This window comes from Phaethon lepturus, unplaced genomic scaffold (genome assembly GCF_000687285.1).
Source record: "Phaethon lepturus isolate BGI_N335 unplaced genomic scaffold, ASM68728v1 scaffold45494, whole genome shotgun sequence".
Lineage (NCBI taxonomy): Eukaryota > Metazoa > Chordata > Aves > Phaethontiformes > Phaethontidae > Phaethon > Phaethon lepturus.
This window is the reverse complement of record NW_010534871.1, coordinates 54,909-78,097: the sequence shown is the minus strand read 5'-3', so window position 1 is coordinate 78,097 and position 23,189 is coordinate 54,909. Positions and strand designations below refer to the sequence as shown.

The 23,189-nt window shown below is 44.7% G+C and overlaps 1 protein-coding gene across 1 annotated transcript in view; it reads left to right on the top strand.

The window, feature by feature from the left end:
* The window catches only part of ANTXR2 (anthrax toxin receptor 2), a 72,136-nt gene that overhangs the window by 5,860 nt on the left and 43,087 nt on the right, over positions 1-23,189 (top strand). Inside the window, exons 3-6 of the mRNA XM_010285635.1 lie at positions 3,934-4,015; positions 5,048-5,155; positions 5,253-5,321; positions 6,149-6,229. Of these exons, the coding sequence (XP_010283937.1) occupies positions 3,934-4,015; positions 5,048-5,155; positions 5,253-5,321; positions 6,149-6,229 (340 nt within the window). The remainder of the gene's footprint in view (positions 1-3,933; positions 4,016-5,047; positions 5,156-5,252; positions 5,322-6,148; positions 6,230-23,189) is intronic.

The following is a 23,189-nucleotide window of genomic DNA, read 5'->3' as shown; positions in this document are numbered from 1 at the left end:
TGGTTCAAGAAGCTTGCCAAAATAGAGCCATCTGCAGAGAGTGTGTTCTGCTGAGTGTATGAAGTACAGCAAAGTCAGCCACTTACGTGTTTTCCATCTGGAGCCCGTGCAGGAGGCCTAAAGTTTGAAGCAGAATCATTATTATAATTGTACCGAACCCTCTCTAGTAGTCAAAAGGTGTAGAAAGCAGGAACCTCCTCCAAATTACGCATCCCAGGAGAGTGACGTGCAGGGTTCACTTTCACCAGTACGACAGTTCTGTCTGTTAGTTAGGCATGTCCCCATCTCTCTCTTGTTAAAGAACACTTTTCTCCGCCCCCCCGCTTTGTCTCACTAACAAGTTTGTGTGTTTTCCTGTTACTGTACTTCCTTCTTAGCAGCAAAACCAAAGTGCCTGTTTGGTTTGCCTTTATTTGTTAGAGATGAAGTACGTTGCTTCGCAGGCACATAGCCTCATTCGTGACCGGGAATGTATGCTCACCGGGAATCACGATTTCCCTGCCAGTGCTCAATTTTCAGTTTGTTGCCAATCGCAACATGCTGAAGAATGATTCAAGATTCTAGCAATGGAAAAGAAATATAAGATACTGTTTCCCATCGTGATGAGCTAAGAGCACCACGACTTAAAACTGCATAGATATTAATGGAGACTCGGTGTTTCATACCAGGTTGGCTCCTTGCCCAGCTGAATCGGCATGACCTGAGGCTTACGTGACAGTTTCCGTTGATTCTAACCTCTCCAGCACTAATGCACAAGAAAGAAATTTTGTCCCTAAAAAAAAGGCAAGGATTTGAGTTGTTTCAGGATTCAGTCCTCAGGCATGCTTTGCTTTCTAGTGAGTATAAGCCCTTCTTTGTACACGCTGGAGATGCATTTATTTCCTTTAAGGCAAATGATTGTCCCTTTCTGTGAAGCGTATGTTCAGAGACGGTATCGCATCTCTGAGAAACTTGGGTGGCCTGTGCTTTGTAACTGGCCTGTGGCTTTTATCGCTGGTCCTCTCGTGGAGCAGCGATCTGCTGCTGCTGCAGTGGAAGGTAGTATTACCTGTCCTCCACTGCCCGCGAGTGCCAGCTGTGGCCCCGTCCACGCAAGAAAAGGCGGCAATGCCTTAAAAACATCAGTAGTCCGACCCCTTGCCTGCTGACAACACCGGTTTTAGCATTGTGTCCATTAAACTTACTTAAAGCCAGAGATACTACTAAACGGTGAGGAAAGCAGTGCCTGCTGAGTTGCCTAAGTAAAGCTTGCAGCTTGGCACACCAGAGCTCATGCATGCAGAGAAACCTCTCCTGTAAGCTGGTGGTAGCTGCCTTGGCGTAACTCGCACTCGGAAGGGCACGCAGTTCCATTTACACCGGCAAGTAAATCTGAGTTGTGGAGTGCGCTCCGGTGAGGGGAGGTTGCTACATTTTAATTCATGTTAAATCGATTTCTCCAGCTGTTGGCACAGTGTTGGGCAAAGAAAGTTGTTGGCAAAGTTGGGCTGCTTTGCTAAAACGAACCCACGGAGAGCTTGTAGCCACGGTTATGTTTGCCGGGCTGCTGCTGGAAGAATTACCTGAAGTAGTTACGAAGCTTAGGAGAGAGAACAGACAGGGTAGCTATTCAAGGTCGGATGCGCTTTTCCTAAAAACCAGATGTGTGGTGCAGCGCCTATGCTGAAGGGGGAAGAGACGTTAAATTTGCGCTCCCTTGGGCCCAAGCGCAGACGGGCCATGAGTCGCCGGTTCTGTTTTGCTTTGTCCACCTCCCGCCCTCGGCTGACCTAAAGCACGCGGCCAGCGGCCCTGCAACCTTTACCAACGCCCGCCGCGGTGCTGCCGCCCTCTCCAGACGCCCGGGCTGAGCTCAGGGCTCTGCCGTTTCATGGCGGACGAGCTTCCAAACCAGACCTTCTCTGGGGATTTCTGTGGCTACAAAAAATTACTCCAGAAACTAGAGGAAGGAGAGTTTGGAGAGCACTGACGGCTGGGAATGCGGGCTTCGGCGCGCTGCGGCGGGCTGACCGAAGAGAGTCCCGTTCTCGAAGCGATGCCGGCAGCCGGGAGCTCCTGTGCCCCCCAAACCGGCCGGGGGCGAGTTGTGGCGCGACTGAAGCACCCCCCGCTGCAGCTCATCTGCTGGGGCCCGGAGTCCTGCACCCACAGGGGCCTTCTGGCATCCAGACCTGGCCTCGCCCGCACCCGCTCGCCTCGGAGCACGGGGGGAGCCTGTTCACATCTGGCGGGGCTGTCTCGTACAGATGTGCCCCAGGGGAAAGAGGTGGTGACTGATTAACCGCAGCTAAAAAAGCTCACGCTGCCAGAGGTTTTCCTGGAACCCCTTGTAGGCAGAGGCCTGGAAAGACCAGAGGTTTCTGTGTGACCGGGTCACAAGACATTTTAGATAAATAAAACTGAACTGGCTGTACAAAAGCTATTTTTGCAAAATGAAATCTGTTTCAGAAAACTGGGGCTTCAGCTGCTGCCTGTTTCTTGGCAGCAGAGCACGAACGCCTGTGATGTGCTGCCACTCAATCCTGGCAAGCACCAAGTACGTGCTTTATGGGCTGCGCTCGTACATAATCAGTTTCAAGTTGTTTCTATAGATGCTGAGTGTAAAATATTTGGAGCAAACAGATTGTATTATCTTACGTAACTTGTTCTCTTCCCTATACTCAATGCCACATTTCTGTCTGTCTTGGTTTTTTTTTTTTTTAACCTCTCCCCGCCCACCCCAGTTGTATCAGTTGGTGCTGCGATTGGGAGCTTATTACAGCTACGGATTGTACTTTGGAACAGAGCTTCTAAACATAGAGGAGGCCCATCGGCGGAACAAATGACTAGTGGGTGGCATTCAGGCAGAGTGGCATATGCATTCTTTCTCATTTTGTTTGCCCTAAGGAAAGCTTTCACGCATCCTGCAATGTATTTTCCCTCCATCTCCTCACCCCTGCTGCTTTCCTCTTTGTCACCTATATTTGCTACAGCGTTATATATATTCTGGCCCAAATTCTGTCCCTACTTGGTTTTTACTTGTCCTTTCCTAGCACAACTTTCCATGGCCTTCACTGGAAGTTTGCTTGTCTAAGGAACTTCCAGATTTGATTATTTCAGTAAAGTCTCTCTCTTTTTCTTTCCCCGCTCGCACCGATTTCACTGGGAATAATTTCTTTTGTGCTACCTACCAGCTTCTCCGCTCCTAACCATCATAGTTAAGGGAGCATCTTGCAGTCAAATGCGGATTTATTTAAAGGCTCATGACAAATCATACCACAACCTTATCCTCCTGTTAAATGTAAGTGAACTGTGATCTGTGTAAGTGTGACGTCTTGTGAAAGACACACAGAAAGGTAGCGACAGACAACAATTTGAAAAACTGTCCCTATTCCTAGTCCCTTTCCTCAGCTACAAGAGCTGTCCTGCAAATGCTGTGTTTGCCTATTCATTCTTATTTTTTAAGGGAGAAGATTTTCATCGTTGCGATTCTGTCCTACCCCATTAAATACCTGCGTATAGACCTGGAAGATCGCTGTAGAAACAGAACTGCTGTTTGAGGGGATTTCTTCTTTAATTGCAGCGTGATTGGAAGTGAAGTTGGTTTAATCGAGCAAAGTAGGCTTAATATAACAGAATTTCCACTGGGGTATTTAACACTGAGCCTTTGCCACTTCTTTGCGTTATCTGCTCTGTCTGAAACATTTTACTCGATTCTAGCTCTTTGGCTCACCGAGGCATATTGTGTTATTTAGGTCTAAAATATCTGTTACTGCAGTGCCGCTTCCGTTGTGAACACAAAATCTGGCTCCACATGGTATCTCAGCTAAATGCTGTATTTTACAGATTTTAATTTCAGATCTCCTTTATGAGCAATACTAATTTTTCCATCAACAAACTAAGCCCTTTCGCGACTTACATCACGCTAACAGTCTTCTACCTTTTTGTTTTCAGAGGCAAAATCAGGAAAGGTCTTAAGGATTTGGAGGAGGTAAAACCAGCAGGTGACACGTACATACACGAAGGATTAAAAGAGGTAGGTTTTACTCATCTTCTTGCAATAAAAATATCATCTGTTCTCACCCTTTGGACAACAACCACCACCACCTGTAACATACAAGGATTGATTGCATGCCTCAGTCCGTTACTTTTCAGTCTTTTTCGTTTCCTAAGTGGTCCCAAGATTGCCCAGGTACTACGCAAATCCCATGCCGAAGATTAGCCGTCCCAGAAAACTGTCATATGGAATTTCTTTCACTTGATCCTTTGTTGTAGAGACTCTTTCTTTGTCATGAATTTAACAGCTAATGCAGCATACCAATTACATGGTAAATAGTCACACACAGCTTGGTAGGACTACGAGTCTAACGGTGCCTTCTAGAGTGTGTGCTGGTGGAGAGTTTACTGCTCAGATCAGCATTTTCAGGACAAACGGTGTTAATTTTGGACTATCTTAATTATGGCGTTCCCAACTGCTTGTATTTTCTTGAGATGTACAGTTGAAGCATCCTTTGCAATTTTGACTTGGGCCCTGAAGGTGAGGGATGAGGTGAGGATCTAAGCTTTCACTGTGATGGATGGAAACTCAGTTTCTTCCTTGATGCCTATGGAGCTGAGTTTGTAATTGTGATCTGCAGGCTGAAAACTAGGCCAACAGAAGTTTGTTGCCATTTAAAAAAAAATATTTAGTTTTAAGCCATTATTTGTGTATCTTGGAACCTGCTGGCTGCATTTTAAATCGGGGGTAGCAAAGGAAACCTTACGGTGGGTCTAAAGAGAAGCGAGCTTCACAACTCAGAAGGTATCTGTCCTGAAAGAATTAAGCGTTTCCAAGGGTTGATCAGTTAGTGACCCCAGCACTGCAGAGATGGGCTCACCGGTGACTGGAAAATACCGATGAATGATTTCCTGGTTAGTAGTGAGTTACCGGGAGGCAGAGGATCGTCACGAGAGGTGGATTTGAAAATGAGGCTGAGGGTTGTTTCAGAGGCTATATTCACCTAGAACATGCATCTGGATTAAAAGTTTACGTGTAATTTTAAGCTGGATAAATATTTTTTGTTTTCAGGCCAATGGGCAAATTGAAAAGCAAGGAGCCTCAAGGTTTTCTAGTATCATCATTGCATTGACAGATGGCAAGCTCGATGGTCAGATTCCCTTGTATGCAGAGAAAGAGGTGAGCGCTATGTGAAAATGCATGTTGTATTATGAAGAGTTTGGGTGTTGCCTGCTGAATGAAAAAGTGCTCATTCCTCTGTTCTACTCTGGGGCAGGCAAAGAAATCCAGAGAGCTGGGAGCTAGAGTTTACTGTGTTGGTGTCCTTGATTTTGTGCAAGAACAGGTAAGAACATTACTATTTTAGATTACTGGGTAGCACCTTGTCACAGGGTTTTATACAGTTAACGTTAAACAATACAGAAACTAATTTTACTTACATTAGGCAATATAATGTCGTCTTCGGCTCAGGAAGGGGACACTCAGATGCGTAGGTAGATGTGAGTATAATGCATGGCTGTTGGTCATTGCTGGAAAGACGTGTCAGAAATACCCTTGCTAACTGGTAGCTGCCAGTAGGAAAGATGTCAGGCAAAACCCCTTTGATTAAGATGGCCACCAGCTTGGGCTACGGGTCGCATGAACAGCGTAAGCTGTAGACCAGCTTCAAGCAGCGTGTATAACAGCCTTGAGGTAAGAAAAAGAAAAAAGGATCCATGTCCTGCATGGACTGAAAGCTCTTCCAGAGTTGCTATGTCCTAATGAAGGCTGTAACTACTCATGTACCGTCAAAGTGACTTAAATGGAGAAGTATGTGAAAGACTCTTTACTAGAGAGAAAGCCTTTTTGATGGAAAGCAGAGCAAACAGGGAAGGTAGCTGTGGAAGGAGTTACAAAATCACTGCCAAGTTACAGGCCCTAAAAGGTTTCTGTAGCGTTGTGGTTGGACATGATGGTTAGCCGCTACACCATTGTGTTAGCTGCAGTAGATTGTACTAAGTCCTCCCATTTAGAAAAATCATAAAGAGTGAGTGAGCTCAAAATTTTCCTTCTCTTTGCAGAGTTGACGGGAGTTGTTTTTAGGCATCCGTTTACATTTTAACGGTGAAAAGCAGTGTGACGAATTTAGTTTGCCAAGCGATTCATGTGTTTGCATGTGTTTTCTCTCCAAAGCTTGAAAAAATTGCTGACACGAAAGAGCAAGTCTTCCCTGTCACTGGAGGATTCCAAGCACTTAAGGGGATAATCAATTCTGTGAGTATCAGGCAATAAGCTTACTTACACATTTCTCAAGATTACAGTATGCTCTCTAGTCCCACTTACTTTTCTAGACAGACTTGGTTCCTAAATCAGTAACTGCAATATATTAAGTTCTCTCCTCCTTATCGTAGAGACGCGGTTCTGTAAATGAATATTGCCTGCCACTCCCGCAATTATTCATGCTCGGACCTTGTGTGCAATTTGAGGGCTCCATACAAGGGCGGCGAGTTTGAGGGGGATGCATTGAGGAATGGTGCTGTAAGTTTAGTCCGAAAAAAATTGAGACCGTTACTCCGGGAGCACCGGGAACAAGTGGTGAAAATCATAAAGAATGAAATCTTGGTGTACAGAGCAGCATTCCAAAGACATACTTTAGCCTTGACTTGAATCACTTGTTTTCCCACTAAGAGACACGACTTACAGTTCCCTTTTTTCAGCATGCCATGAACAACTCCCATCAGTGAGGTGAGGCCACTCAAGCAGTTACTCTGATTTGCAAGAAAGGATCAAAGCAAGAGGAATATTTTGGTTGTGATTAGTGGCTTGACAGTATTTTAGCTCTGTGTCAAGAAGACACCTGTGGTTGTGGGGACCTAATTTATTTGCCTCACCTTAAACTAAAGGCTGTGTGTTTTATGCAAGGCTAACAGTGCTGCTGCTGCAGCAGCTGCTGTAGACGGCACAACGGAAAAAAGCCTACTGTCAAAAGTCAAGTCAAAACCAATAACGAAATCCTTTTTCTGAGAGAGATCCCACTATAATTCATTTCCATTTCCGTCTTTTTTTTTTTTTTTTTTAAATAAAGAAAGGATGCTGCTCACATACAGGATATTATGCAATCGTGAATTTATCACTTCCCTTGAATAGTGCGGTTTTTGTGAAGGTTAATGTCATAATGAAACAACTTATTTTCCTTCTTATTGCTTTAAATGAATGTAATTTCAGAATCTTCCTTGCACATTCTAAAGAGATATAATCAACCTTTTCATGCAGTGAGATGTATCTTCCAGAAAAGACAGTACCCCCTATGCGTTACCGCTTTTTAAAGATCTCATTCTATGCCATTTTAAAGACTTGCAAGAATCAGTTATTCTACTCGTGCAGAGCGATGCAACGCTGAGGCCGCTAAAGACAGACATATTATTTATGAGAGATGAATGTTTAACCCCAGTTGATTCCATTAAGTTTCCCAGGGTACCGCGTTTCAAAACGTGCGTGTCAAGAGAGAACTAGATAAAAAACGAAAAACATTTGCGTTTGGAGTTTCCCCTCCAAGAAGGGTCACTAACCTGCAGATTGGATCCTTCCAAGGAGTCAGATTTCTCCACTCTTCTTGCTCTTCGAGGAAGCAGCAGAGCAGGATCACTTGAGATTTCTGGAGAGCTCAGCTTGAGGAGTCTGTAATTCAAACACACGGAAGACTGGCATAACCTGTAGGTTGTTCCATTATCCCCCATTCTGAGCAAAGGTATTTTTGGGCAGTCTCTGGCTAGTTGCAGTGCCAGCCTGCCTCCTTGATATCTCCCAGGAACTTGCAAGCACCTTTACTTTTTTGTGGATGGAGCAAGGGAAGCTTTTCTGATAAGATTTGGCAGACTGTGTTTGCACAAGCATCAATCCAGCTGCTTCTGGCGCTTGTGAATAACCCGAGTGTAAAAAGCCCAGATTTGTACATATCGTAGCTGTAGAGCCAGAAAAGACACACATAATGGCAGCACCTTGTTTTAAGATAACAGCTTAGCCTTGGCAAGGACCGTACAGGAAAAGCAAACTTCCACTACACTGTTCTGCAGCTTAAATGCATTGTCTGCACCTTTAAACGGTGACTGAACTCCTGAATTGTTTAGGGTTTTATTTAACAGACAGCAGCTGGAATAAATATTTCGACACTTGGCTTACTGCATATTTCTGTCCATAAAAAGACTCTTAGGTCGTGGCTGTCGGAAAATACTGTGCTGATAAATAAAGGAGCATGAGAAGGCCTTTGTGATAGGAAGCATATCAACTGACTTCACTCTTACTTGCATCAGTCTCATTCGGTCGGATACAGGATCAAATGAGAACAGTTAGTGCTAGTAATTTCATAGCTCCTGAGAGCTTTTAGAAGCTTGAGTGTTGTTTACAGCTTTCTGAAAAGCACTGAATCTAACCAGTTTCATTTAGCTGTCAAGGCATCGAAGCTCTCCTTTTCTCTTCTCTAGTAAACACACAGAATGTATTTGTAGGAACCAGTGGGAGTACGATACCCTGCCAGCCTCCCTGTTTTACCACACAGCATGGACGGAAGGATCTGTACATGGGGTTGTTTTGGTGTTTTCTTTTTTTAGCCTTTTTTTGCTTAAAAATGTATGTGCAGTGGCTATATTAACACGATTTTTCGGTATGCTGTAGTTAAAAGTCTATTTTCTTTGAAGGAGCTTGACTGATTGTGACAATTCATTCTCATAGCATTAAAAAAATGGATAACCGAAGCTAATTGAACATGAAGTAGTCACAGTCTACCTTTTTATTCACAAGTGTAATTCCATTTCAGTTCACAAGTTAGCTAGAGAATACAGGCCCAAAGAGACGCTCTGTCATAAAAGGGAAAGCTAATTTCAAAACAGATGAAAACGAAATACCCGTGTCACAAACTCACAGAAGTATTGCTCAAAGCATGGTGTTAAAGGTGCAGTTGTGAAACTCTCCACAAACCTAGCTGAACACTTCTTGTTTAGAAAAAAAATATACTGTTTACAGAAATGGCAGCAGCCCAGCAATTAAAACCCTCAAGCAAAACTACAACACAAAATGGTTTAGTAGGAATGGTTGGAGGAGGTGCTCGAAGTCTCTACTACACTTGTCTCTAACAGACTCAGCTGTGAAATTTTTGGCTGCTACATTGCTATACTTCTAGGAAATTCAAGGACTGCTGAGCAGTTAGTCTTCCTTTGTTGATGGAAGAAAAAAATAAATGATGAGCTTTATCATACTGTCTCTGTTAGTACCTGCTTCTACAGTTGTTCAAAGTCTAAGCAACTATTCCAGTTTATTTTCTTTGGACAGAAACACAAAATATGTTTAATAGTGGCTAGGGATTAACAGTCAAGATAGCGGAGATGAGCATTTAGAGAAAACCTAGCTCAGATGTTGAAACGGTTGCATTGTGTTTTGACCACGTTCTTAGTCCAGATAAAATCCCAGTCAAGCTAGTACGGATTTAAGCATCACTGTGCTGTGTTGTGTTTTGGTTGCATAGTATCAAGTAACCATTCAAAACTCTCTGCAGACTTCTGTGAAAAGGCGACTGTTTTGTGAACTTCGCCGCTCTTCTGCCATTGCTATGATCAAACTTTACAAAGTAGTAACTAAAGAGCATTGTCAGGCTAAATAAATCTAAGCAAAGGTCTAGAGCTTAACAGAAAAATGCTGAAGGCAAGTTACTAAGCTATCAGGAACAGTTTACTGAAGTAGCTTGTCTGATAAGTACAGGGAGTATGCATGCCCACATGAGCCAGCCGTAGCACTGAGAGCTGTAAGGGTCTGGGAGTGCACAGTTTCTGTCACCATGTGACAGTTCAGCCCTATATACGGAAATGAAACCCATTCTAATTTCCATTCCTTTAAATGATTTTTTTTTTTACCCATTTGATAAAGAACCATTTTGGAATTTATCATGTACATTTTTAGATCCGAGTCCATCTGTCCTAACCAGAATAGCACCTTCCTACCTGGCTTTGGGGGAGTGTTGGTGAGGCTGCACATCTCTGGATACAAGGGTGCTGAGCTGTAAGCAAGCAGTCTGGAAGCAAGCTAAGTCAAGAGTGCCTCACTCACATCTACCCAGATAACGGTCCTGAAGCAACGCTTCCATCAGGAGAAGCTGTGGAGACTTGGTACTTATTTAATAGCTCGGTCAGCCTCAGTTTCCCTAAGGGATCAGTTTTCAAAGACACTGGAGACCGTGGGGCTGACAGCCTGGGGAGAGTTGGGTAACATCTCAGGGGTCAGCTAAACACCACTCGGTAATGCAAAAACCAGTATCAGACTCCCGGTCAAGAAGGGGAGCAGATGATGTTCGTATTCATAGAAGCAGGAAACGCTGCCATGCTGAACACTGCTCGTTTTAACTGTTTGATCACTTGGGAAATGATGAATAATGAGAAGCTGCAATTTAATTAAGGAGCTGGAGCCAAGGTGCTGCTACCACTTGGATCAAACACGTGAGTCTCTGGACAAGACAATACCTTTCATGAGGCTGAAGTTTCTGTAATGTTCCCATAATACTTGGCTGTAAATCAGTAAAATGCTTTAGTTCCAATTTTTGCTGCAATTTTTTCATGCTTTGCCCGCTTTTGTGCCACGTTTCTGTGCATGTGGTTTGCAGCCAATCTGAATCGCTTCCATGTGCCACATTCTGAAAAACAAAACCGGTCAAAGACCCCTGCTTCCCCTTTCGTTGAAGCAAACACAAGTCCTACTGATCTGTGAGTTAAAGTTGTCTGGTTGTCTCTGCAGGCAGAATTGGACAAGGCTCGTGCCTTTATAAGTTACATTAACGGAACTCACTTCAGTAACAGCATTAGAGTGTGTGACAGTTCTAAGCAGACTTAAACACATTTTTATATTGAAGTGAGTTGGCAGCACTTAATACAGGAAGTTAAAATATATTTCGTACTGCAGGAGCCCCACAAAGACTTAATCAGATAAGACTACAGGAATTGATACATGCAGAGGAAGTAGTTTAAAAAGAAGTTCCGTCTAGAACTGCTTTATCTTTATTTGTTACAGAATTTCTTAAGAATTCTACCTGAGAAGGATTAGAAATAGAATTGTTCAGCTCTTTTTGCTTGTTCATTTTGCAGGTGCTCAGTTTTGAATTGTTTCTTTTATGTGGGAAAACTACCCTTTAACATACTGGACTAAAAAATTTATCTAGATGCGTAAGTTGAGCAGTTGCGTCACCAGGAACACTTAAAATAGAAGCTAAATTGTCTCCAAGTTGGCGGAGCCCCTCAGGGAAAAAACCTTAATGCTTAGCATGAAGTTGTAAGTTGGTCCAATTCATGGATAATGTTGCAGCAAAATAGGAGTATGTGTACGTCTTCAACATCAGCATGGTATGGAGAGGCAGGACACGGTAGAGCGAGTTACCGATGGCCTCAAGGTACTGCAACTGTACCTCGAGCGCACCCGCCTTCAGCTCGAGAGATCTCACGGCAGGAATGGTATTAACAAAAACTGGACGAAGGTGAGCTAACTATAACTGAGAGGGGAAAAGGATGGATGTAAACTCCTGGGCTGAAGTGGACTTCCTCAGAATCCACAAATGAGTGTACCTAGGAACAGTAAAACTGAATGAAGGGTTAAATGCATCCAGGGTCCTGTAAAAAAAAAAGTACATGCACAACATAGCCAGTGGCAGACTCCTGCTACGGCGGTGTGTGCAGGTAGTGCTATAAAAATCTTACCGCCTAACTGTAAAAATTCTTTCCAGTAAAACTCTTGTTGATGGTAGAGGGAAGCCTGCTGCGGTTGTAAAGAACAGCCCGCAAAATCCTTCTAGCTTTCAGATTCATCTGAGCAACAGTGAAGGACATCTGCTGACTGTCCAGGGCGTTTCCACGTCAGCTAGATGGTTCCCGTATCAATCACTCTGCATGCCCACGCATTTAAGGTAGATGGACTAGTGACAGCCCGACCAGTGGGGCCCAAAGGGAACCTCTGCATAAACTGTACGTGGCAGTGGCACGCTCAACAGTAGCTGAGTAGTCACTTCTCGTCTTGAATGTGGTGGCAGTCGTTGTCGCTACGCTTGTGCCCCGATGCCTCGGCAGACAGTGGGGCCACACAGGCTGTCGACGAGACGTGGTGAAAAGCGAACCTGTACCCATATGCCTTACAGTCTAACAGAAAAGTCAGCAGGGAGCGGGAGAGGCACAGGGATAGAGGTAAGCGACCCGTGGTGGACAGCAAGTTGGTGCCAGAGCGGGGAAAAAGAGCAAACTCTAGCTAGTCGTACCAGTTATGTAGAGGTAGGCAAGAGCTGTTTCTCGTGAAGAACAATTTTAGCCTTGTTTACAATTTTAGCATAGTTTACAAACCTTTATGTCTGTAAAACTTAGTGCAGTGACTTCACAAAAACGTGCAGCAGCCTCTCTCTGTCAATGTGATGCCTTCTACACTAGATATGCTCTCAGCAGCACTTCCTTGGTCTGATCTGGCAAAAGCTCTGGGATGACAGCGGATTAGTCAACTCATACGAGTCAGTCGACATCTCAACACTGTTACCTCCTGTGAGGCCACAAGACAGGTTGGCAGAGTTCATATTTATGGAGAGTGGGAAACATAAAAACTGCAAATTAGCGCTCCAAGGTTAGATGTTCTCCTAACTGCGCAACATCTCTAACGTGAATGTTTACTGTGCTGCGTCTGTCTAAACTGCTCGTGTCTCAGTGGCCAAGTCGCAAGCAACTTGGTTATTGAGTAGTCGTCTAGGGACCACATCATTTTGAAGTAGTCTGTAGTTCTGCCCTGAGCCCTCTCAGCTCACTAGAACTCGAATTCCTCCCTAGAGCAGAGTGTGCCCCGCACTTTTTTCCTTAAATGATGTCCCTCAGATGCGGATGAGGGGAGGAGGGTCAGCCAACTGACTGCATGCTGTTAAGATTTTTCAGGAGCAAAATCAGCTTAAACGGTTCATTGGCAATTATACATCAGCTTAATTGGATCATTTCCTGTAGGAAGAAAATATGCTCAGTTTATGCACTGGGAATCCAGGAAGCGACCTATTAAACATTTAAGGAGGTGGGGGGAGGACAAATGCAACAAGTTATCATTAAAAGAATTATTCTGATTAAATCAGTCATCTTCTTTAATACCCTTGGCTTGTCTAATAGTCAAGCCGCACCGCGTGCAAGGTTTAGAACTAACGTTGTGCTATGTTTTCCATGTGATTGAGACCGAGTAGATAGTTTTGGGAATTACTGCATGTAGTTGTTAAAAGGAATCAATGGCCTGGAATAGAATGCTTTCTGCTCTACCCTTCACTGCTGTGCAGCCCTTAAGTTGACATTCTCTGACATATTACAAACCATATCATGTTCTCCTGGAGAACAGAGCGCTTGATAAGCCAGCAACAGGACTGACACAGTTCCAGTTTGTGTGAGCACGTGTGTGCCTTGTGATTGGGATTGGACTTGTCAGCTCTCCCTGCATGGCTATCAGTTCTGTTACATAAGGGATGCTGTAAAACTCGCTTAAAACAAAGCACTCACAAATCCAAATGAAACCTAGTGTTTCCTTAGTGATGACTTTCTTCAAGGCAGATTTTTCTTACTAATTAAAAAAAAAAAAACCAAACAACTTTTTTCCTGTTACGGAAAGTAACAGTTTGTCTTGATTCTTATTTACATTACTTGGTTAGTAATGGGTTTAGGGCTGTTTTTAGTAAGCTGGGAGTAAATGTTCTGATGCTGTTAAAATACGCATCTCTCCTGACCTACAGTTTTGTCGTCTACATTTGGTTTACTCAGCGACTGCAAATGAGGTACTGCTTAGACGTTGTATAATTAGAATATTCTCACTAACCTGACACTGCAGCAGGCTTCCCTCTGATGGTTATTTTATGCAAGACCATATGTCTCTGGGATATTTTTCCTTTAGATAGGAGACCGGAGAGCAACCTTCCCCCCCTTTACCCTTGCTCTTTGTCTAAAGCATTGCTGAGCAGTGTCTGCAAGTAGGCTGAGGTCGGCGGCAAATGCTAGTTACGAGCAGAGACTTTTGGCAGCAGACAGAGGTACGTCCCATTGGGATTAACTGCTGTAGTTCCTTTGCTGGGACTTCCATCAGAAAGAAGCATCAAAAAGGTGTTTCCTACGAAAGTATGTGTTTCGTTCCAAGTTAACACGAATTGATGCTCTTCTCCCTAGGTGGAGGTGGTCCTATTGCCTTGTTGCTTTCCACACGGATTAGGGCTGGGTGTGCGGGGAATGTCAGGGCTTGTTTTTATACAGTAGAGACACGTGAATGTGGCACTGACCCACAGATACAGCGTGGACGCGTGGAATTTCATTTCGCACAGGGATGCCATGTTTGAGGCTTTTTTTTTTTTTTTCTTAGAACACTTCCTATCATTCTGTTCAGATTATAATGACACAGACCTTGTGACCCTGTCTGGAGTAATGGAAGATTTCACTTTGGAAACAAGCAATTAACTTGTTTAAACATTAGCTGCTGTACAGAGAAGCTGGCCTGCCCAGAGCCTAAGGTGTGCCATGAGGGTACCTCAGACTTAAAAGATCCTCAGTGTGATTCAAGTTACTCAAGTGTAATCACTGAAGTCAAGGGTGCTGCTTACATTCCTCTTCTCCTGTAACCTACACTAGGTCTTTATCTTTAGAGCCTAATTCTGCCACAGCATAACAGGGCACAACTGCTATTTGGGTAGAAAAAGCAGCAAATCATGAATGAGAGGCAAGCTGTAATGGTACCGGTGTACGTACAACCTCAGTTTTTAAATATCCTGAACTCACACACGTTCAGTTTTACAAGGTTCAGTGAACCGAGTTAGAAAAATACTCATCTATGGACAGCCAGGATTTCATTCTCTAGAAAAAAAATAGCAATTGAGTCCCATTACACCCACTTAAACACCTCCTACTTCACTTCAATTTCCTTTTTACTGCCTCAGCCAAAATGGAATAAAAGTTTTAAGTTAAAGGAGGGGGAAAAAAAAAAAGGCAATAAAGCTGCCAGTAGTAATTCTCAACGACTCATAGAAAAATAAAAAAACAAAAAAGCATGGGTTAAGCCCAGTCCTAATTCACCCAGTCAGCCCAAACGGAGCACAACAGTTTTGGGAACTAAACTAGGCACCTGTCTGAACTCTGTGTTGAGAGGCTCTGCTTGACTCACTGAGGCCAGACAGGCTGCTCGCCCAACCTAGCTCAAAAAGCTAAACCACACAGTAGTACAACAGTGTTTTCACTACGCATTCTTCTGCGGAGTTTGACCGCTCCAAGCTGGGATGAAGCTCATGAACGAATTAACTTACCAGAGAAGGAACTAACTCAAGAGCATCGTTCCAGAGGCTCGGACAGCTTCACCCACCCATGACACCCAGCAGCCAAACCACATTTCCTCACACTGTTACACCCGTGCACTAGAGCAGCTGAGTTCCTGCCTACCGCTTAAATAGCTGCTCCCCGAGGCCCGGCTGCACAGCTGTGGGGCACTGCCTGCTCAGCGCTTGCTGGGAGCCCACGGGTGTAGGCAATCCCTGGTCAGGCGGCAGCCGACCCAGCTTGAGCCCTACAGCTGACAGCTAGAAGAGGTTTTGCCTACGTGCACAGGTCCAGCTGAGACTAGTAATGGTAGCCATAAGTGCTCTTAAGTTATCAGGGCCCTGTCAAACGCTGCTTTGTGAGTTATCTGTCACATGTGCCATCTTCTCTTCTTGCCCCCCTTCGTTCCCTACATTTTATCGAATTAAGTATCCGTGTTTTGCAGTAACAGATACCAGGCTGTAGGTGGGCAACTTGAGCGTGCCTACCACTGTATCTTGATCGAAGGCGGCACTATAGGAGATGCAGATCTTGATGATGCAGGTTTCGTGGTTAAGAGAGAGGCGCGCTTGGCGCAGTACGTCAGGAGAAGCGTGTCCTCTCTGCGCGTCACGCTATGAACATAGCTTCTCCGATTTTAATTATGTTTGCAGTTTACCATAGTTCCTAGATCTGCTTTCGTCGTGGCTGGTTATATTCTGCTCACTAGGTGCTGTGTTTGTAGCATCCCTAGAGAAAATGATGAACCCTACATTTGGAACGGAGAGAGGTAGGAAAAAGGGCTGGAATTCTCCACAAAAAAAACACTGTCTTGAGTTTGCTGTTAGATTAGCATTTAAAGTGGTTTTTTTTTAGTGCTGTTTTGCCATCTTTCTGAATTGGGCAGCACACATCCTGCAGCGAGCGTACGCATGACTGGCTGGCGGCGTATCAACAGGCAGTGCTCCAGGCGCAACCTCCGCGTGCAGCGAGCAAGAGCTAATGCTGCTGTAAACGTATTTTTGCACGTGGACTGTGGAAGTGCTTACGTTGCACTGTCAGCATGTTTTGCACGCGTTTTGCACGTGTCTCGCCATACGCGAGTATAGCAAATAAGATTGCTCTTTCAAGGTGAACATTTTTTTCCTCTTTAAAACTTGGTTCTACAAATAGCAAGTTAGATGCATTTGTTTTATTAGAGTACGTACGCTTCTGTTCATGGAAGCATATTGCCTTCCCCTGTCACGAGTCAAGCCAGCCTGATTTGGAATAGGCTTCCAAGGAGCACTGATGTAAATGAAGAGGTGCATGTTTGAAACGGAATCGTAGCGAATAAAGGCCACCGGTGACTCCGGGAACCCTTAGTTGTTCAAAATCATTAGCTTGCCAAGTCTGATCAAAATGTGTCAGAGAGCTCTTCCTCCAGCAGTTGACAGTTATGGTAATCTTTTTACTGTGAAGCAAACGCCTTACCCATCCATATATCATTTCCTAGTTTCAGAACAGTAGACTTAAAAATTGTTACGGTGGTTCTGTGAAGAATCCACCCGTGCCGACGACCTGCCCCAAATCCCGAAGTCGGTGTACGGTTCCGGGGAGGAACAGAAGCCACGCGAGTTATGATTTATGGCACCGACTGCTGCCAAAAACTTTTGAACTGCGTACGGGGCTAAGCAAAAAGAAACGGTGCTGTGAAATAAACTGACTCTTAGCGTATTTTGTTAATTGTTGATGTACAGTTGGGTCGCTCGTACCCAACTGTGGCTCCTTACCAGTGCAGTGTTCTCGTAATTTCTTGGAACATGAAATTCATTAAAGTGCTGGAAGGGAAAGTTGTTGTTTTAGCCCGCATGTAACACTGTACCGCATGGTACAGCTCTGTTCCACAGTATGTTCTGCGTGTATGGTAGTCAAAATACTTAAAAAGCTGCGGGAGGTGTACTGCTTTACTGTTGAAATTTGGAGAACGTTTACGAGGCAGTAGCAAGGGTGAAAAGTCAGTCAAAGCGGAGCTGGGTCCAGCTGTGACAAGTTAAAGAGGTACTGGAAGATGCAGAAGGCACATTTTCTATGGGAAGAAATGTCGGCATAGAGCAGGGGCAAGATCTATGACAAGGCAAAATTTCTAAACAGAGGTGGAGTTTGCAAAGACTATAAGCACTAGCGAGCCTTATGTCATCTTGCTATTTGGCTGCCTTTGTGCAATTTATTGCAGAGACATCTGCCTTTTCTATGCTAATGTAATTATTTGTGTAGGTGTATTGTTTCTGCAGCTTAAATCTAACAAAACATGATTCTGTTTTTCAATTCAGACACCTTCAGGTCAGTCACTGACAAAGTTTCTGTAAAACATCTCTAACAGAATTCAATGTTTTATTGACGACAGAAATGCTAAACCACTTATTTAGGAAGTGGGCTGTGAAGTTTACGTCAGCCTTTGGGAACCTTCTAGGGAGAAGCGCACAGAACTCCACGGCACTGATAAGGACAGGTATGGATTTTAAGCGCTGATTAACAGTCGGGCTGTTCAGAAAAAAATTTGCTAGCTGAAAAGTGGTCCCAACCTGGAAAGTTGATAAAGTGGATGATCTTTCTACAGCTGTCCTAAGAAAAATTTACACGTGTACTTCTTGTGCCTGAGAAAAATTATACTTACGAGGAAGATTAAACTTACGTGGAACACAACACCGTCTGTGGCTTGTAGGCCTCTGAAGTAGCGTGAGGGATGGAGATAGGTGACAGTCGGACAATGCAGGACTTCCAGAGAAAACCAGTTAGCAGGTTCAGGAGCTAAACAGCTGCGGTTCCGATGGCTGCACGCTTCGCTGCTGTTGGTGAGCTGGGGCAAGAGGCGAGTAACAGAGCCTCCTCCAACGGACACAGCCTCGCAGGGCTGCGTGCGGGGCAGGTTCCACAGCACTGCTGCGGAAGGAAGCGGAATCCGATTTTCTGTATGGGACATCAAAGACTTGACCCGCCAAGGGACTTTTTTAGGTATCAGTCAGGATCTCATCCCACTGCGTGGAGCAGAATATTCATATGCTTGAAGTTAACATACGTGGATAAGGAATGCGATAGCTGGCTCGCAGACGGCATGGGGCCGTCCAGCAGCTGATTCACGAGCGACCCTTTCAGAAAAGGAAAGCTTGTTCGGCCAGGCAGAATCCCAGCGTATGCAGTAACATTACAACAAGGGTGGATTTCATTTTGAGCGCCCGTGGGATATGTCAGATGTCTTTATTCTGGTAACTTCTGCTCTCGGAAGTATTCTGAATTGAGTAACTTGCATTCCTAAGGAATGCTATGGAAACTGTACAGTACCCGTTCACTTAACAGCTATAAGATGTGATTTCACTAAAAGCCTCAGAGGCTCTTCTGCCTTCAGCCCACCCCCAGAAGCTGGGACGGGCAGTGCTTTCGGCACCGAGTGTGAGTGGAGTTCACGCCGTGGCTTGGGTAGCTGTTGTAATAACTGTTCGTAGAAAACAGCATAACAAGACTTCAACATTTTTTTAATCTGAGATGCTGGGCTGCTGCTGCTGCAACATGGCAGCGATGGAACAAATTCTGTATATGGGGGGCCTACAGGAGAGGGCTTCCTCAGCACTCCGTTGTGGTGCTGGTGTTGCACAAGGCGATGTTCGGGACCCCAGTTTCACGTGTCGTTTTCTGTACGTACAAGAGAGCAACTACCTTGATGAGCAGGACTCTGCTGCCTTGCCTTTCTCCAGCAGGCACGCAGGCTTCCAGCGAGCGTTAAAGCGGCAAGCGCACAGCCGTAGCGCCGACGTGATGCTCTCCGCTTGGCTTAGCCTCTGCGGGGTTCCAGCTGTAGCCCGTCCCTCATAGCACCGTTCTGTCTCGGACCTGGAGGAACCCCTCTGTAGCTACTCTGCAGTTCTCCATTTCTGAAGCTGACAGACGACGGGACGCAGGCGGACAGGTCTCGACTCTGTTTCGCACTTGAGTTTGTGGGGGAAGGTTTCTTTGAGGGACAGCTCGCACTCGGGGAGGTGGCTAGAAGGAAAACCTTGGCGAGCCCGGGAGGAGAGTGCCCTGTATTTGGTGTGGAGCTCTGGAAGTGAAACGGATGACATCAACTCCTTGAGTCTCTCCCTGCACGCTGTTAAACTAAGGCAATTTATAGCTCTGTTTGAATTTTTTTTGTGTCAGCAGCGTGTTTAACTATCCTATCCAAGGATAGCCTTTTACAGTAATAATTTCAGCTTTTCTTGTGGGCAGTAGGTTTCTAAACGACGAATTTGCAATGCCAGATCATTCCCTTTGCTTATCCTGAACTGGCGAAGAGGGAGCTTAGTATGGGTTTCTGTGGAGTTCATTTTGATCTTGCAGACTTTGCAGCCCAAGACAGTTTAAAATCAGTTTTACATCTTTAAAGGGGGAGAGGAGGGAAAAAAGGGAGGTGACATTACATGCGTGCTTCGGGTTGTACGTTGCCATCGTTAAATGTGCTTCCATAACACACGACGGAGACAGCTCCAGTCGAAGCTGTTACTGATCAGATCGATCAGTTCCTTCCTCGTGGGCTGCAGCAGACGTGGCAAGGATACCAGATTTCAGCCGCACCCGAAAGCCCGCACACGCTGCGCACGGGCCCAGTGCTCACCCCTTGGACTGCACTGTAAAGCACCGAGCTCTGGGAAAGCGGGGCTCGGACAATTAAGACGACATACCTTGGAAAATCCCTCATCAGCTGTTGTCGAAAGGTCATTCCACAGGGGTACTAGGAAGGCTGAAACAGGAATAGCCGTGATCTACAGATATGAAGGAATATTAAATCATAAACAGGGATCATAAGGCAAAACGGGTAAGGTGCCTTTGCATCGTTCCTCCTAATAATAGAGGTGAGCTTTTTATCGGAGTGCACTACGCTAGGTTGGAAGGAACAGCCTGCATGGAAAGAACGAGAAAAAGAGATTAAAATGGACAGAAAAGACTGTGAGTCAGAGGAAGGAAAGAGTATAGAAAAGCCACAAATTGCTATACAGGAAAATACGTTCCCCTCTCCCACATGTGCAAGGACAAGCGGTGACCACTGCCTTGGAAAATCTTTTCAGGTTTTGCATTGTGGTGGCTAAATGCTCGTTACCACATCCTTGTGAGCCAAGCCCTCCTCACTGCTGGTGCTGGGTACTGTTAATGGGATTCAACCCTCTCCATGAGTGCTCCGATTTTTACTTAATGGATGGAAAATTTGGTTCTGCATACTGTTTTAGTGGTGGCTTAGAGGGAGCATCGAGAAAAACCCCAAATGTAAAAGACTGCGCAAAAAGCTATCTGCTGTGCTTTTAGCTTGGTTCTACCTGATTCCTCTGAAGTCTTTCCAAGATTTCTTTTATTTCTGCTTCTTAAGGTTACCTGACGATTGTTATTGAAGGGAAGCATTTTCAGAGACAAGGCAGATGCCTATAGCATTATCTTCTTTTTTTAAAGCAAAGATTATTGAGCAGCTTTTTGAGGGATGGAAACGAACTAGTTAAACTTGGAAAAACAATTTTTTTTCCTAATCAAAATTATTTTTGTATCTATATAAAAATATTTATTGATTCATATAATATCTGATCTAATCCTAATGTAAGCTTTTGAGTGAAAAGGACAGTTTTGGGCCACCACCTTTGCCAAGAGATTGAGGATCTCTGAACAGTAGAGGTTTCTCAAGCCCTGTGTAGAACAGCAATACTTAAAATGATAAAAAATTGTGTCAAAAAAATTTGTTTATTTCTAGGAACAGCATTAAAACCAGTATTTTCCTGCTTTATGTCAAGAGCAGCACATCTACCTGTATAAAGATGAATTCCATGCTGCCACGCAGGAAGTCAGTGTACCCTGAACCCTATATCGAAATTTGCTTTTGTTCATGCATTTGCGATCATTTAATCTAGGCCATATTTTATCTCGTTAGGGGTTGGTCCCCCCGTTTAATCTTAAATCCAAAGGGAGTTAGGCATGTCCAAATAGGTTATTTTCGTGTTTTACATTGCATTTGCAAACACAACGTTAGAAAAATCACTATCAGATACAGTGTGATTACAGAAATACGACTTTCCAACACATGACAGATTTATCTGTCACTGTCCTCTCCTCTGGCCACCCCGCAATTTGTAACGTGGCCCTGCTTCTTCAGACAGTGGGCAGACGGGGACGGCACAGGGGATGGAAGGTTTCTCCCTGTCTGTAGAGCGCTGCTCTAAAAAAAAAAAAAAAATTAATTCAGCAGGCTTTGCTACTGCCAACTGCTCGATCTGTACTTCAGATTAAAGCAAGTCTATAGTCTCATCAACTTAAAATCGGACTATTCTTGTGACTCTGTCCCTTCAGAGGAAAAAAGCCAGAATATTTTTTTACTGTAAAGGAATAAAATGCTTCACTCTTTCTGTAATATATTTTGCACAAATTATTCCCCCCCCGCCACTCAATAACAATTCCTCTCCCTATGCTGAAACAGGCATCAAAAAGCTGAGTCCTTTTTTGGAAGCGAGATGAGCTCAGCTAACACAAACTGGTGAACTTGCACTGAACTTCAAGCGACATTCTTTCCAAAGATCTCCATTGCTGTGTCTCATCCAACTGCATGCGCCTGCAAAATCTCTCTTTCTTCAAATACTACATAATGGTTATAAATGGGTTTGGAAGCACTAAAGATACCTGTGCACGGCCGTTTGTGGGGAGACAGGTGTTAAGTAAGGCACGTTGTTTTTTTTCCTGGAGCTTGGCATGCTTTTGAGTATATGCACTGACAAACAAGTTGTTTCTACTGGGTCTGGGTATGTAGCAACAGAAATCACTGGCAACTAGAGTGGACAGTTAAAAAACCCCCCCAAATCTATTTGAAGGAAGGAAGAAGGTGCTAAGAGTAAGACAGAAGTACATTTACCGACAGGCCAGCTCAGGAGCACGCAGAGTTTTGGCAAATGCCGGTAGGGAGGGGACAGTAACAGGACTTTGCACTGTGAACCTGAGCACAGGGACTTGGATTGATTCCGTGTAGTATTTGGTATGAAAGCCTGCTAAAATGTACCGCCTAGTGCAGGGTAAGCTATATAAAGACATCATGAAAATTTTCTGAGGGACAAGAAAACTAACAACCGCTAGGGAAAAAAATACAATCGCACGTTCTCGTGTAAATTAGAAGGAAGTTAAATTGTGGATTGTCAGTGTGTATTGAACCCTACAAGCTTCTGGAGACTCATTCCCCCTGAGTCAACAGAAACCCGGTTGCCGCCTGAGAGAGGGGGATTAACATTTTGGTTACCACAGCTCCTTCCTGGACAAGAAGCGGCGGGACTAGGGGGGCCGTGCGGTGGGACCGAGATCCTCGCAGCGGGAGGAGGGTCAGGTCTCATGGCTCAATTCCAGCAATGGTGGTAGGCAGACGAGCTTGACCCGTTCATTCCGAGACGCGCCGTTTTCAAACGGAGACCGAAGCGGTCTGCGGTCATCCACACCTGGGTGCTCCTCATGCCTCTGCTGGAGTGACCATGGATAACTTGACCCCTTGATGTATTTGGAAATGGTGTAATGTTACTTGGCGGAAACTAAGGGTAGCGTCTGAGACCTTTCCAAGTACAAACTGCCAAAGGCGTCCAGTTCCTCCTTCCTCTTATGTTCCATGCCTCGTATTTCTAAGTCACCTGTCGGAGTATTGTTCTGTGCCAACCTTTTGGAATCAGATTCCCCGACTGGCCGGAGAATCGAAGCAGGCTGACTAGTACCGCAGTGAAAGAATCCCGTCTGACAGAAGGCAGCGCAGTCAAGAACACCTTGCTCTGCTTTATACCAGGCAGGATGCCAGCACTTGGAATAACGTGCGCTTCGCTTGACCCACAGATTGCTGGAAGACTGCTTTTGCTTGGATTAAGTCTTGGATCAGGCTCCCTGTTGACTAATTTTTGGCTTAAACATTAGGA